Below are 12702 nucleotides of genomic sequence, written 5' to 3'. Positions count from 1 at the left end.
AGTCCAAATGAGCGCGTATGTGGTGGTTGTTTTTCACAGATCAAAGCAACCAGTTGACCAAGTTTCCATGGAAGGTGGCTGACTAACGAAGTCGCGAACCTGTAATTCAACGATCCAAGCCAATTCTAGTCGCATCAATCGTACGATGCATGTCTGATTTATCCAATTACTCTATATTCACATGTTATGAAAATATGGGGTGTTTCTGATTTCATGGTTCAATAAGCAATTGAGGCAACAGGATATCATCAATAGGCACTATGCTTCTAAGCAATCAAGCTACTACAAGACCACCCCACACTAGTATGTTGTCATAGCCGATCAAGCTTCATCAGTATCCTCTTCCGCATGTGCAAAACTTTGCTCTTTCGTCAAAACCAAGTTGCGGGTGCAGAGAGAAAATGCAACCAGCGGCACGGTCAAGCAAATGCCGGTAATGCACAACAGCCTCTGCGTATGCTTGTAAGCAGCTACCACGGCATCACGGTTCGGGGTCCCAATTGGGTAAGTAGCACTGAATGTGAACGGATCCTTATACGCTTGAGCTGCCATTGTGGCGTTGCCGAGTCTACTGTTTAGCTCTCCGGGGAGAACTTGGGTCCAGACGGCTCCAGAAATGCTACCTCCGATTGCGGTGCCGATATTGTAGCAGGCTAGAAATAATCCGGTGACGACGGCCAAGTCTTGCTATTGTTAGTATTAGTCTCAGAGAAGATATAGGAAACTCACGCTCATGCTTGGTGGCAGCTTGGATGCTGGCTTGCGCAGGGTAGGGAAACAATCCTCCAGCTAAACATACTGGTCAGTCTGATTCAACTTTCAATTGGTGTATCTGGACTTACCAATCCCCAAAAGGATCTGGGCGCCAATTATTCCCGAATGACTGGACGATGTGGGCCCTCCGCGGTAGTAGATCAGGATACCATAGGCCACCATGAACAACAGCGTACCTCCAACGATGAATGGCTTGAGTCGCCTGACCTTGTAGACTACAAGGCCTAGAATGGATCCAGTGAGAACACTGGCAAAGCTGTGAAGGATGAGTTTGACGTCTATGCAGATCAGATCTCCACCAGCTTACCTATAAAGGGACCTTATCCTCGTTGCGCTTGTAATACTCTCACCAAAGCTAACAATGAGAACGGTGTATAGATATTCACTTTGAAGAGCCCATGCTGCACCTCGTTAGACGGAGTACTGGAAGTATATGCTCCTGCTTACCGGTATTCAACATGACAGCAATTCCCAAGGCACCCCAGACCGCTCTATCCTTTAGAAGCTACAGACCCGTTAGTATCAGAAACTCCCAGACCATATACTGGCTGCCTACCTTAAATGGAACCATAGGATGCTTGCAAGTTCTCTCCCAAATAACCCATGCCGGAATACAACACAGCCCCAGAACGAGAGGAACGATGATCCTTGCTTTCTTCCACTGAGAATCCAGGCCGCCGGCTATCGTGAGAGGTACCAAAATCATGGCAAGAAAAGCGATCATCAGGATAATACCAATCACGTCCAGTTGCCAAAACAACTCAATCACCAGGCGCCGAACACCCAACGTGCGAAAGGCGCCTGCGATATGATCCACTGTACCATCCTTCTTGGCTCTGTGGTACACAATGTAAAGAACCATGAGGAGAGGGAGCGTGCAGACTAGAATCTGTCAGTAATTGACTGACTCGTGCGAGGATATACTCACTGGGATAGATTATCGCAAACATGCCGATTCCCCAGCGCCATGTGGTCACTTTCAGCACAGCCCCAGTTATGTTTCCACTAATCCAAGTGTTGATCTACCGACATCAGCTAAGATCAAGCACTTCATCTTCTTTCGAATCTCTCATCTTACCAAAAACGGAAGTGTTGGAATATATGAAAACAGCAGACGAGAGCGAAGCGACGTGACATCCGCAACCAAAACCTCAACGAGCAGAATAATAGCCGTGTATCCAATCTATTGTATATCACAATGTTAGTCGAAACGTAGTAGCATCTCAACTGATTACTCAAGTGGGACTCGACTCACCTGGTAAAGCACAGCGCCCGCAGCAAATTGCTCGACCGTACTCGAAGACGCCTCAACAATGGTGCCTACTGAGTGTTAGCACACACCGACACAGGATGAATTGCACTCAGTACCAAGGGTATAGAAGAATATTGAGACCAAAATCAACTCCACTCTCCCAAAAACATCGGCGATCTTAGCTGCAGTCGGCTGCGTAATAAATCATATTAGTTGCTGAATTGGAGAAACAAAGACTACAAACCTGTGCTGCTGCTGCAATGACCGCTCTGAGGATATCGACACTCGATAACACACTATGTGATTCATATGATGCCGTAGCGTATGGCTAGAGATCGTAAGCTTTGATGGTTCAATAAACATGCGGACGAAAGCCAACCTGATAAGTCCCCCGCAATAGGCTATCGAGGCCGTAGACATATGCAATGAGGAAAATGCCACAGAATAGAAACACACGGTCGAGGATATGTAGGTGAGATGAAAGAGCCTCGATCCGCTGGACACCAGGACTTCCAAGTCCTGGTGTTACGCCAGGACCTTGCGCGTCATGAGCCGAAATGGGAGTCTCGGCGGCATGAGAGCTCTCCTTGTTATTAGACATTGTATCTCTGGCCTGATTATTCTGTCAGGTATCCGGAGGGAGCTTTGCCAATGATAGCAGAGAAGTAGTGTGAAAGCGAGGGGTATTTGAGGGGATAAAAGAGTGTCGGACGGTGGTAGGAACGTCAGCGGCCATCATCCCAACATCAGCTAACACCTATGTGACGGGAATAAAATCCCTCTTTCATCCATTTAATGCACAACTTACTTTCTATCTTATCTGATGAAAGAAGTTGAAGTCTGGAAAGACCCCACTTCAATCTGATAATTATGCTCCATTGCTGTAGCTATTCACATAAACAGGAGTTTCCTCATATTTCTTTTCGAATCACCGATCGGCGAGAGCAAGATTTGCTTTGTCCATATCTCGTTAGTGTTGCAGCTGTAATATCAATAATATCACGATGAGCAGCTCTCGCCAACTTGACGCAAATCCGAGTGCTACTTTCGTCATGCGCATATGCTCAAGTTATATCACCACATGGCGCGCCATTTCTTGATGAGGCCATTTGACAGATATCTGCGCCTGGCTAGCGTCATGCTGAGCAGTTGATTAGTATGGAATCATCAATATGACATACTCACTTCATGTATTCTGCGACCTTGGGCAAGTATCATTTGTCGCTGACGATACCAATCATTCCAGCATTCATGTCAGCCAAGCTACCCGACCGAGTGACATCGCTTCAATCACTCCTCGGAAATGACAACCGGTTCTTTCTAAGATTTCCAGTCTTGTGGTACGTATGATGGCTTGCCGATCGCGTTTTCGGATCACCATTCTTGTGCATGGCATGACAAGTGTCAACGAGTCCCTCTTGTATCCTGGCTCTTGTGCTAAGGGTGTGGAATGTTACACAGGCCAGCGTCTTAGTATGCTAGGCATCAATAACGTCCAACAGGAGTTAGTTGAAATGTTGAAGTGAACCAGATAAGACAGTGATGTGTATCTCGCATTCGGGGGCGAAACACTAGTTATCAATTCGAACGTAGCTTAACGATAAAACTTATTCCTTCAACAGACGCGACTACTAAACTGCGCTGTAGATAAGAAACAATGACGGATAAGATAGGAGGGCGGGTAAAAAAGGATGGGTCCGAATCATACTCTAGTGAGAGTCAGAAAAAAGGAAAACAAAAAAAGAGATCACATTGCATCATCCGTGAATCGAACACGGGCCTCATCGATGGCAACGATGAATTCTACCACTAGACCAATGATGCTACTTGGTTGAAAAAAGCTTTAATATTTTGAATCATAACCTAGCAGATTGTGAGGTAAGCAACTTCCAACAACGATCGTCATCCGCTACACACCATATCATGGCACAACCTTGACCATCTGACCTGACGTGTACGATATAGATTGTATTAGGTTCTACGGTACCTAGATCATCAGGTCACCCTTCTAAGCTGACATTGCGCCAGGGATGTAGATACCTACTACTAACAATAGACTTTTTGTGATCATCGTTTCCAGCGGAAAGGTTGGTAACATGTTTTATTGCCAGGGGTGGTTGCACAAGTGTTACACAATCATCATTTTCGATTATCCAAGTTATGCAAGTCAAAGCCCAGTTGGGAAAATGTCATGCGTGTTGCTAAATACAGGGATCATTATAGGGAACAGGGAAAAAAAAAATAATGAAACTGCGGCGCTCTAGACACAGTGAGGTGAGTAGGACAAGAAGCGGTTATGGCACTCTCCAACGCCGCAGAGCATGTTCGAGCACCGTTCGTCAAGCGCGTTTACCACCAGTAACCGGCTCGTGCTTGAAATAGGATCTTTATCCCTGCTAATTCATATAATTTGCGGAAAGCCTCCCGATAGCCTGATGAAGCCTGACCCCAATGACCAAGTTATGCCAAGAGGAACCTTGATAGTCGGACATCTCGCCGAACCTTAACCAACTATCCTTGTTTCCAGAGGCGACAGCAAGAGGTTAACACTATTTTTTGCCAGCACAGAAAATGCACAATGCCCTGTAAGTGATAGGCAATTCCTAGCCGAAGAGTGGAATGTGCCAGTGGACACCCATGATTTTCCCGATGCGGCTGCTCGCATTAGCTTCTCCTGCGTATCTCAAGGGTGATGGGCCCCTGGTATCATGGTGCACTATAAAAGCAAGAAAAATTGTCAGATCCCCGCGAGTATTGACGATGGAAACCATCAAAAATCGCATAGCGTAGTTATTATACTGAAACCGGGCTACATTGATCCCTCGATCTTGCCACAAACAGTTTTAGTGGCCCCTCGCCATCTTCGCTATGGACGGAATCGTGAGAGAAGCACTCCAAGGGCTTTCAGGCATTGTCGGCGACAAATTTCTATCTGATCAAGCAACCTTGGTCAAGCGGCCAACAAAAGAGCAGCTGGTCAAATTGTTGAAGTCTTCTCCGCCTGACCAAGGGAGGTCACTGGAAGACGTTGTGAAAGAGTTCGCAGATATTCTCTCCTATGGATTCAACGTCAATCACCCAAGATTCTACGCCTTTGTACCCTCGGCAGCCTCTCCTCTATCGTGGCTGGGAGATGTCATTTCGACCTCTTTCAACAATTATGCAGGGAGTTCAGAGTCGGGTTCCGGTATCTGCGCGGTAGAAGAATCTATCATTCGCTGGGTAGCCGAAAAGTTCGGACTGCCTCCATCAGCAGGGGGACAGTTTGTGTCTGGTGCCTCCCTTGCTTGCCTTACTGCCTTGACTGTTGCACGGGACCAGCTTGTGGAAGATGACATGCGCACAAAAGCAACAGCATATGTGACAGAGGAGACGCACTTCTGTATAGCAAAAGCGCTCCGTATAACGGGCCTATCAAAGAACCAAATAAGGACCGTGCCCTGCAATGCCGAATTCCAAATGGATCCGGAGAGTCTTCGCCGGGCGATCACCCAGGACATCGAAAACGGATTAAAGCCTTATGTGGTAATCACAACCTGCGGCTCAACCAGTACCGGAAGCATCGATCCTCTTGACGCAATTGCAGACATAGCCGCAGAGCATGGACTGTGGATGCACGTCGACGCTGCGTATGGAGGATCAGTCGCTTTCTGCCAATCGCGCCGGAAACTTCTGCAAGGTATCGGCCGCGCTGACAGCATCGCCTGGGATCCTCACAAGTGGCTCTTTCAAACCTATGGCTGTAGTGTTGTCCTTTTCAAGGACAAGTCCCATCCAAGGGAGAGTTTCGCCACAACCGCGCACTTCTTACGTGATGTCGAAGACGGCTATGTCGAAAATCCCTTCAACTTCGGGATCGAATTGACACGACCAGCTCGTCACATGAGGCTTTGGTTCTCCCTGCAAATTCTCGGGACGGACATGATTGACCGGATGATTTTGCGTGGATTCGAACTTTCGGATCTCGTTCAGACTGAGCTGAGTAAGCTCAGAGAATGGGAAACCGTTACACCTAGTAACCTGGCTGTTATCAACTTCCGTTTCAATCCGCCTGGAAAGAGTGCAGTGGCCATCGATGAAATTAACAGCCTTGTATCCCAACGAATGGCGGCTCAGAACATCGCAGTCGTGCTCACCACCCGCATTCGCGGGGTTGTCTGCCTTCGTATGTGTACAATCAACCCACAGACTACAGATGACGACATTCGCGATATAATCGACGCTCTGGATCGGAATGTACGATTGGTTAGCAAAGGGATCATAGATTGAAGTAAAGAATGCTGGGAAATATAAGCATAATACTTACTGCTGTAACCAGAGTAGTCGTTTCATTATCTCAGGCGGGAATGGCGTAACACAAGTGTAAGTGAGGGGGGTGGTTGTCGCATTTGACATCTAGTGCTTTAAGGTTATTCTGATCAGCTGACTCTTAAGGAGTTTGTTTGATATGACAGCATGCGTTATATGCAGCAGCACTGAATGAATACAATTCTTGCTGCAGCGTTGTGGACCAACAAAAACCTGTCACTACACGAAATCTGGTTAGGATGAGACCGTAATCACCTTGAGCAGCAAATTATGTGAATAGCGAAACACAAGTGTATAATAAAGGTAGTATCAGCTGATGGGTATCGCGTTCCCGTTCAGCCTTTCGAAGCGAAACCCTTTGCTAACTAGCCCGCCCGACTTCAACCAAGCATTAAGCTCGCTCGGGTGGACGACATGGAATATCAGCATGACCACAAACATAAGCAAAGCGTCAAATACATAAAGGTACGCCTCATGAGAAAGCAAATATCCTCCAAACCCTTCGATATACTCGACGAGACGGTAAATCGACCGCACAAGGATGAGCACGCTAGCTGAGTACAACACCCAGATAAGCTTCTTCCATTTTATCTCAAGAGAGTACGGCGTCGGACTTTGTAGCATGCGACGGTGGAAAATTGCGGTGGTGATGATGAAGAAACCGAAGAAAACGATCTGGACGACGAGACCGACAACAATGATATGCGAACCGTTTTGAGCACCGCTCTGAGAGTGAGTCCCCATGAGACCAGCTCCTGCAGGTAGAAGATTGAGAATTTAGCAGGTGTTCGTAGCATTTTTCGGCAACTGCGGACTTGTCCCTACCTCCAGCTTGAAGAAGAAATGATAGAACGTCACCGGTGACGAAGATCTTGGTCAACCAATTCACTCGAATGAGGCTGTGATTCTGAGCATGAAGAACAACGATCAACCTCCCCAATTCCATATATATGCTAGCCGCAAAGAGAGCAGGCGCAACCAGAGGTAGCAGTGAGTTGATCAGGAAAGGGCCCAGGGTCCAATTGGGGGATTGGTTGCAAGAGACGGCACGGGCGCAGTAGCCTACAAACTCAACTGCAGTCAACCACGTTAGAAATGCTCAGTATCCTTGTATCCGGTTCATCTTGCTTACAGTATCCCCCAATGAGAAACGGTATGAAGAACCATGTTTTCGTCCGGATGAGCTGGAACGTATGCAAGAGCGTGGTTAGCACGAAACAGATGATGAATATCACCGCCGCTGCTAGAGAGGGGTAATAATAATAGTATTCGAAGCCTGAACGAATTGCAAGCCCCATTTCGTCAACTTGAGTCCCCTCTCCCAGACTACTTCAAACGTTTCCTTTTGACAGAAATATGCAGTTCAGCGCAGAGAAGTCTGGGGCACGGGCAGGCCAGCCTTAAAAGGCATCATTTCGGTATGGTGTGGGCATAATCACCCATTCGAAAACTATGCCCTTTTCAGAAAGAGAAACGTTATCCAAGAGATAGCGAAGGCCCTCAGGTCCCACTGGACGCGTCCCCGACCTGAGCATAATACCTGTAGGCGATACGCTTAGTCATTGAAGTTCGCTTGAGATCGAATCCTTATTAGCCAGCGACTTGGGCATATCGATGATTGTTGCTGCGCTTCCGTGGTTGTGCAGACCGTTCATCTCACAGCCAGGGGAACAAGAATAGATGGGTGGAACCAAAGGCAATTGCTGATTAGCTGCGAAGGATTGGTTCCGATGCCGCTTCGAAAACCATTCCGGAAAAAGGATAGTTTACGGGCCAATTTAATGCCTTAGGCCCAAACGCCGAGACGCTGGGATTTCCCCAGAATTCGCTTCCAGCAGCGCACCATATCGGCACAGAGCGACGGTTGCTATCTGCATGGTCTAGGGAGATTAGGTAAATGGCATGCCATCTCGACGGTCTCACACCAAATCTCATCACGGCTGTGCCCAGTGCAAACATCGTCGGATAAAATGCGACGAGTTTCGACCGATTTGCAGCTCGTGCCATAAGAAGCACATCAGATGCTCATTCGAGGGCGAATTCACCCCCCAAACATTGCATCACGGCTTTGCTGCCTCTAGTACCCATGTCGATCTCATTCCGAAAAATGACAGCTTTCAACTCCCACTGCTGGACTTGGAGCTCTTGAACCACTGGCACGTGGCGACCGTGCGGACATTGGTACACGACAAATCCACAGAGAAGGTTCTGCGGGAGTTTGTCCCACAGGAGGCTCTATCGCATCCGTTCTTAATGCACAGTTTATTGGCTCTATCTGCACTTCACCTAAGTCACCATGGCCCCGTCGAGAGAAGACACAAGTACACCGAGGCCGCCATGACACACAACAACATTTCGCTATCTTTGTGTAAGCCTCTTCTAAACAATGTGACTTCGGGAAACTGTCATGCTTTGTTCGCGTTTGCATGTTTCGTCGTCATGTTCTCGTTTGCTGCGCACGGACCAAAGGTCGACCCGGGAGCTCAGCATCTGTCAGCTGTTCTCGAGGTCTTCATGTTAATTCGGGGAGTGGCTTCAATAGTGGGACAGGCTCGCCCATGGATTGAAGCAGGCGGTATGAGAGATTTACTAAAACTCGGCGAGCAGCCGCGTGAAGAATCGAACACCTCGCATGCGCGGGAACTGTATGCTCGCATATCGGACATATATGACAATCTGAGACGACCTTCTCGGCCGGGATGCTACGATAGCGAGAGCCTAGTGATTGAAGAATCCGTTCAAAAGTTCCTTGATCTGCTGCAACAGGCAATCGGCGTAGCAAACCCGGCTCCTTCCATTATGATGAGATGGCCTGCCGTGATAAATGCGAAGTATTTGGATTTGTTACAGGCAAATCATCCCACGGCACTGGTGGTACTTGCTCATTATGGTGTTGCACTTGAGCTGATGGCTGAGAATTGGTGGTTGGATGGATGGGGTGCGTTTTTGGTGAATACCGCTTTGTATCGTTCGGGACCACATCCTGGGCCAGAGCTTATTTGGGCCCGCGAAGCTATAAGGCGGCAGTCATAACGCTCAGTCGTCCAGTCAATCTTCATAGGAAGATTCGTTCGAGGCATCTTTCACGGTCGCATAATATGGGAACCAGACTGTCTATCTTCTCTACAGCACCTATTCGTCAGATATCAAACGAGGTCCACTATTGTGAGAGGTCGCATAATACCTTTCCTGAGCCCCGAAACACTCTGATGGACACCATTTACATATACCCAAGCGCCAGGGAAAATACTTGAGGCATGCTTTCTAAGAGACTCCACTGCATCTGTGTGTTTCTGCCAATAAGATTTAAATGTCCGGCAGCTCGGACTTACTCATTAATGGCTCAGTGCTACTTGAGAATACCTCAGCATGGTCTAGACTCAATAACCCAATCCCACCATTCTGAGATTCACTGGGGAGTTTGAGGTGTATTTTGGTGAATAGGGAAATCTTTGTATTTATTAGGATTTATTCTAGGGGACTTTTTATCGATTCTTAACTTCTTAAGCTCATCGTGGTTAAGATTATAGTTGAGTTGCAAATCAGGTTGCAGCTCGGCATGGTCTGGAATTAACTCGGCGTGGTCTAAGGGTGTCTAAAACTCACCTAACTCATGTAAATGTCAACCATTGACCATATTCCACAGAATTTCACAATGTATTAAGCTTCTTATATTCTGGCTAAAAGATTCTTCGATAGTTTCGATTGTTTTGAGCTCATCATGGTTAAGAAAACCTTTTCAAATTAGGTGACTTATAGGTAGGGTACCTACCTTTAGACCACGCTGAGGTTTGAACCCCGAGACCACGCTCACCTTTGAAAATAACACTGGGTTGTAGCTCAGCGTGGTCAAAACTCAACTAAATCGCATAATACTACACTCTACCTTTCCACTGTTCTCGCTCTAATGAAAAATTTTCAGAATGTACTTGCAAGACTTTATAGCGATTAAATATACAATTAAACTTTTTTTAATTAGGGGAATCTACATCGAATTCGTAAGTTTTGAGCTCATCGTGGTCAAGAATCATCCTGAAATTATTTTAGTTTTAGAGGTCCTTAGACCACGATGAGCTGCAAACAGAGCTACACATGTTACACAACCAAGTCAAGTCCATCCCGTGCTTTGTGAACCTAATTATCTTCAAAATTAAATCCGCTCCTGCTTCTTGTCTTGAGCTAAATCAACGCGCAACCAACTCCACCATAAGTGGCGACTTCATCCAAACAGCATAGGTCTCCTGATCCTCCCACTCACCCAGAGCCTCTCGTCCATTCGGCAATGCGAAATCGAAGTGATAAATCAGATATCCGATCACAAGCGACATCTCCAATCGTGCCAGATTCTGTCCAATACAGTCCCGCGGACCCTGCAAGAATGGTTGTATCGCGGAGCGCCGATCGTTTGCGAAGCGACCCTCTTCGGTGTTCAACCACCGTTCCAAGTGGAAATTGGTGGGGTCGGAAAAGTTTCGGGGGGATAGACCTGCAGCCCATGAGTTGTATGATACTTTGGTCTGTATGGTTGGTGCATTAGCTTTGTGTTTGAGAGGTTCTCAGAAGCATCATGGACACTTACGCCTCCAGGGAAGAATTCTCCACACACGGTATGTCCCCCACTGGGAATAAGTCTCGTAATTCCCAGCGGCACAGGCGCGGTTAGTCGGATACCTTCCTTGATGGCTGCATCCAAGATTGGTAGTTTCGACAGCTTGTTCGCATCCAAATCCTTCTCATCGGGGAAACTACTTCGAACCTCTTCTGTCACTCGGGCCAGGGCTTCGGGGTTCTTCAGTAAATGGAACAGGATCCCCGTGAGTGAGGACTGGAGGGTATGGCTTCCTGCGAAGATAAAGGTACCCGCGTTGATTTCCATCTCGGGTTCTGTAAGCTCGTTCTTCGACTTGAGAAGGTATGAGAAGAAATCCGGTCGGTCTACTGCGGTATGTAAGCGCTTTTGGACCTTCTCATTGGTCATGGCCTGATGTCTTTCCACCATCAATTGGGCAGATTTTGGTAAGCTCTTAACCAGATAGTTAAAGAGCCATGGATAGAAGCGAAAAGCCGCAATCTGCACTTTGCCCTTCACGGAATTAACCACCATGCCGACCCATTCGTGGTAACTATCATTGTCAAGGCAGCCGAAATCTTCCCCGAAACTCAGTGAACAGATGATGTCGAATGTGCAGTAAGAGATCCATCGCTGGAGGTCAACTCTTTTCTTTGATGGGTCGGAGCTGTTTGCCCGCGACTTCAACTGGGCGATCATTTTAGAGACGTAAGAGGTTACCAGTGGCTTTTGGGCGTTCAAGGCCTGTGTACTGAACGCGGGGGCATATGCTTTCCGAATACGCGAGTGGTCTTCATCTTCCACATCCAGAATGTCGCCGGGCTGCCCGGGTTGTGGAGGCTTTTGGCGGATCGGATCCTTGGGTAGCGCCTTGTAATGGGGGTTGGTGGGACGACGGCTGTAGATGTCTTTTATGCAATCGGGGTCCAAGAATGACACCTCATCCGGAGCCACGCGGACAGTATCGCCATATATATCGTGGAATCTTTTGATGTCGTGAGCCAGCCGACCCGACCGAAAGGCGAGCATATAAGGGAGTCGCGTCAGCGCCCAGAGCCGTGGGCCATTGTAGCGGGAGAGAGGATGGAAGTAGAGCCGTTTTATCGCTAGCAGAACGGGCAGCTGGAATGGATTAGTTCATATTCATTAGTAGAGAGTTTTGAGGCCGAGAGAATATTGTACCAGCAGGACCGTTATAACGGTCGCGTAGACGGAGACGTTAAGCGCCATTGCGACGGATGCAGAGCTAGATGAATCATGATTGATGATGGGTGGGTGGGATCATTTAAATGCGGCTAATCGCTGCTAATCATTTGGTAACCTCCCATCTGTCAGCGGGGGCTAGATTGGGGGCCTTTTTTAAATTGTCAAGAAAGGGGGGACAAGGCAATGCGACTGGGCAGCGTGTTCCAGGCTTCCAGCATGCATGAACAGCCTGATGCAGTGACAGGCATCATCCACTGCACCTCGAATACTTATGTAGGACTAGTTGACTTTGGCATTTCAGATATGTGATCACTGATTGGGTGCCGAGAGTACTGACTTACTAGTGCTTATGCTTACGTCTTGGTGGTCCGCATCTCGCATCTCACATCTCACATCTGGCTCCCACAAGCATTGTGAGATCTCACAGGTGTGCTCGCTTCGCCCCAGACTTTAATTATTGTCGATAAGCAAGCCGAGGTGGATTGAAGACAAAGTTCGAGTAGTTATGTCGTTTGCGTAAGAAGTTTCGCTATCATCACACCATCATTGCGTTGCTGCTAGCTCTTGAGTGCTTCCGGTCGGCATGTACAAT

General features: G+C 47.6%; 5 protein-coding genes and 1 non-coding gene across 6 annotated transcripts; 2 read left to right on the top strand and 4 right to left on the bottom strand.

The window, feature by feature from the left end:
• Positions 1-279: 279 nt before the first annotated feature.
• sit1 (putative siderochrome-iron transporter Sit1) lies at positions 280-2856 on the bottom strand. The gene is made up of 13 exons (XM_025686801.1): positions 2835-2856; positions 2406-2639; positions 2271-2354; positions 2143-2218; positions 2030-2094; positions 1853-1957; positions 1703-1796; positions 1331-1656; positions 1222-1279; positions 1082-1175; positions 843-1030; positions 730-789; positions 280-683 (listed from the first exon to the last, which is right to left on the bottom strand). Exons 2-13 carry the CDS (start codon positions 2625-2627, stop codon positions 322-324), a joined length of 1734 nt encoding a protein of 577 aa, XP_025544571.1. The 5' UTR covers positions 2628-2639; positions 2835-2856; the 3' UTR covers positions 280-321.
• A 923-nt stretch (positions 2857-3779) lies between these two features.
• Positions 3780-3850, bottom strand: BO79DRAFT_t17. Its single transcript has one exon. It is a non-coding gene; the product is annotated as a tRNA-Gly (tRNA).
• Positions 3851-4894: 1044 nt separating this feature from the next.
• BO79DRAFT_135996 (pyridoxal phosphate-dependent decarboxylase family protein) lies at positions 4895-6295 on the top strand (the record flags this gene model as incomplete). Its single annotated transcript, XM_025678071.1, has 1 exon — positions 4895-6295. One exon carries the CDS (start codon positions 4895-4897, stop codon positions 6293-6295), a length of 1401 nt encoding a protein of 466 aa, XP_025544570.1.
• Positions 6296-6643: 348 nt separating this feature from the next.
• BO79DRAFT_186475 (RTA1 domain-containing protein) lies at positions 6644-7632 on the bottom strand (the record flags this gene model as incomplete). The annotated part of the gene is made up of 3 exons (XM_025680470.1): positions 6644-7089; positions 7160-7408; positions 7467-7632. The coding sequence occupies 3 exons, from the start codon at positions 7630-7632 to the stop codon at positions 6644-6646; spliced, it is 861 nt and encodes a 286-aa protein (XP_025544569.1).
• A 604-nt stretch (positions 7633-8236) lies between these two features.
• On the top strand, positions 8237-9589 carry BO79DRAFT_164717 (Zn(II)2Cys6 transcription factor domain-containing protein; the record flags this gene model as incomplete). Its single annotated transcript, XM_025679219.1, has 1 exon — positions 8237-9589. One exon carries the CDS (start codon positions 8237-8239, stop codon positions 9365-9367), a length of 1131 nt encoding a protein of 376 aa, XP_025544568.1. The 3' UTR covers positions 9368-9589.
• Positions 9590-10443: 854 nt separating this feature from the next.
• Positions 10444-12134, bottom strand: BO79DRAFT_242381 (cytochrome P450; the record flags this gene model as incomplete). The annotated part of the gene is made up of 3 exons (XM_025685202.1): positions 10444-10851; positions 10914-12026; positions 12087-12134. The coding sequence occupies 3 exons, from the start codon at positions 12132-12134 to the stop codon at positions 10519-10521; spliced, it is 1494 nt and encodes a 497-aa protein (XP_025544567.1). The 3' UTR covers positions 10444-10518.
• Between the last annotated feature and the right edge of the window lie 568 nt (positions 12135-12702).

This window comes from Aspergillus costaricaensis (genome assembly GCF_003184835.1).
Source record: "Aspergillus costaricaensis CBS 115574 unplaced genomic scaffold BO79scaffold_2, whole genome shotgun sequence".
NCBI classification, from domain to species: domain Eukaryota; kingdom Fungi; phylum Ascomycota; class Eurotiomycetes; order Eurotiales; family Aspergillaceae; genus Aspergillus; species Aspergillus costaricensis.
Note: the sequence above shows the minus strand (reverse complement) of the source record. Positions and strands in the feature narration are given on the sequence as shown.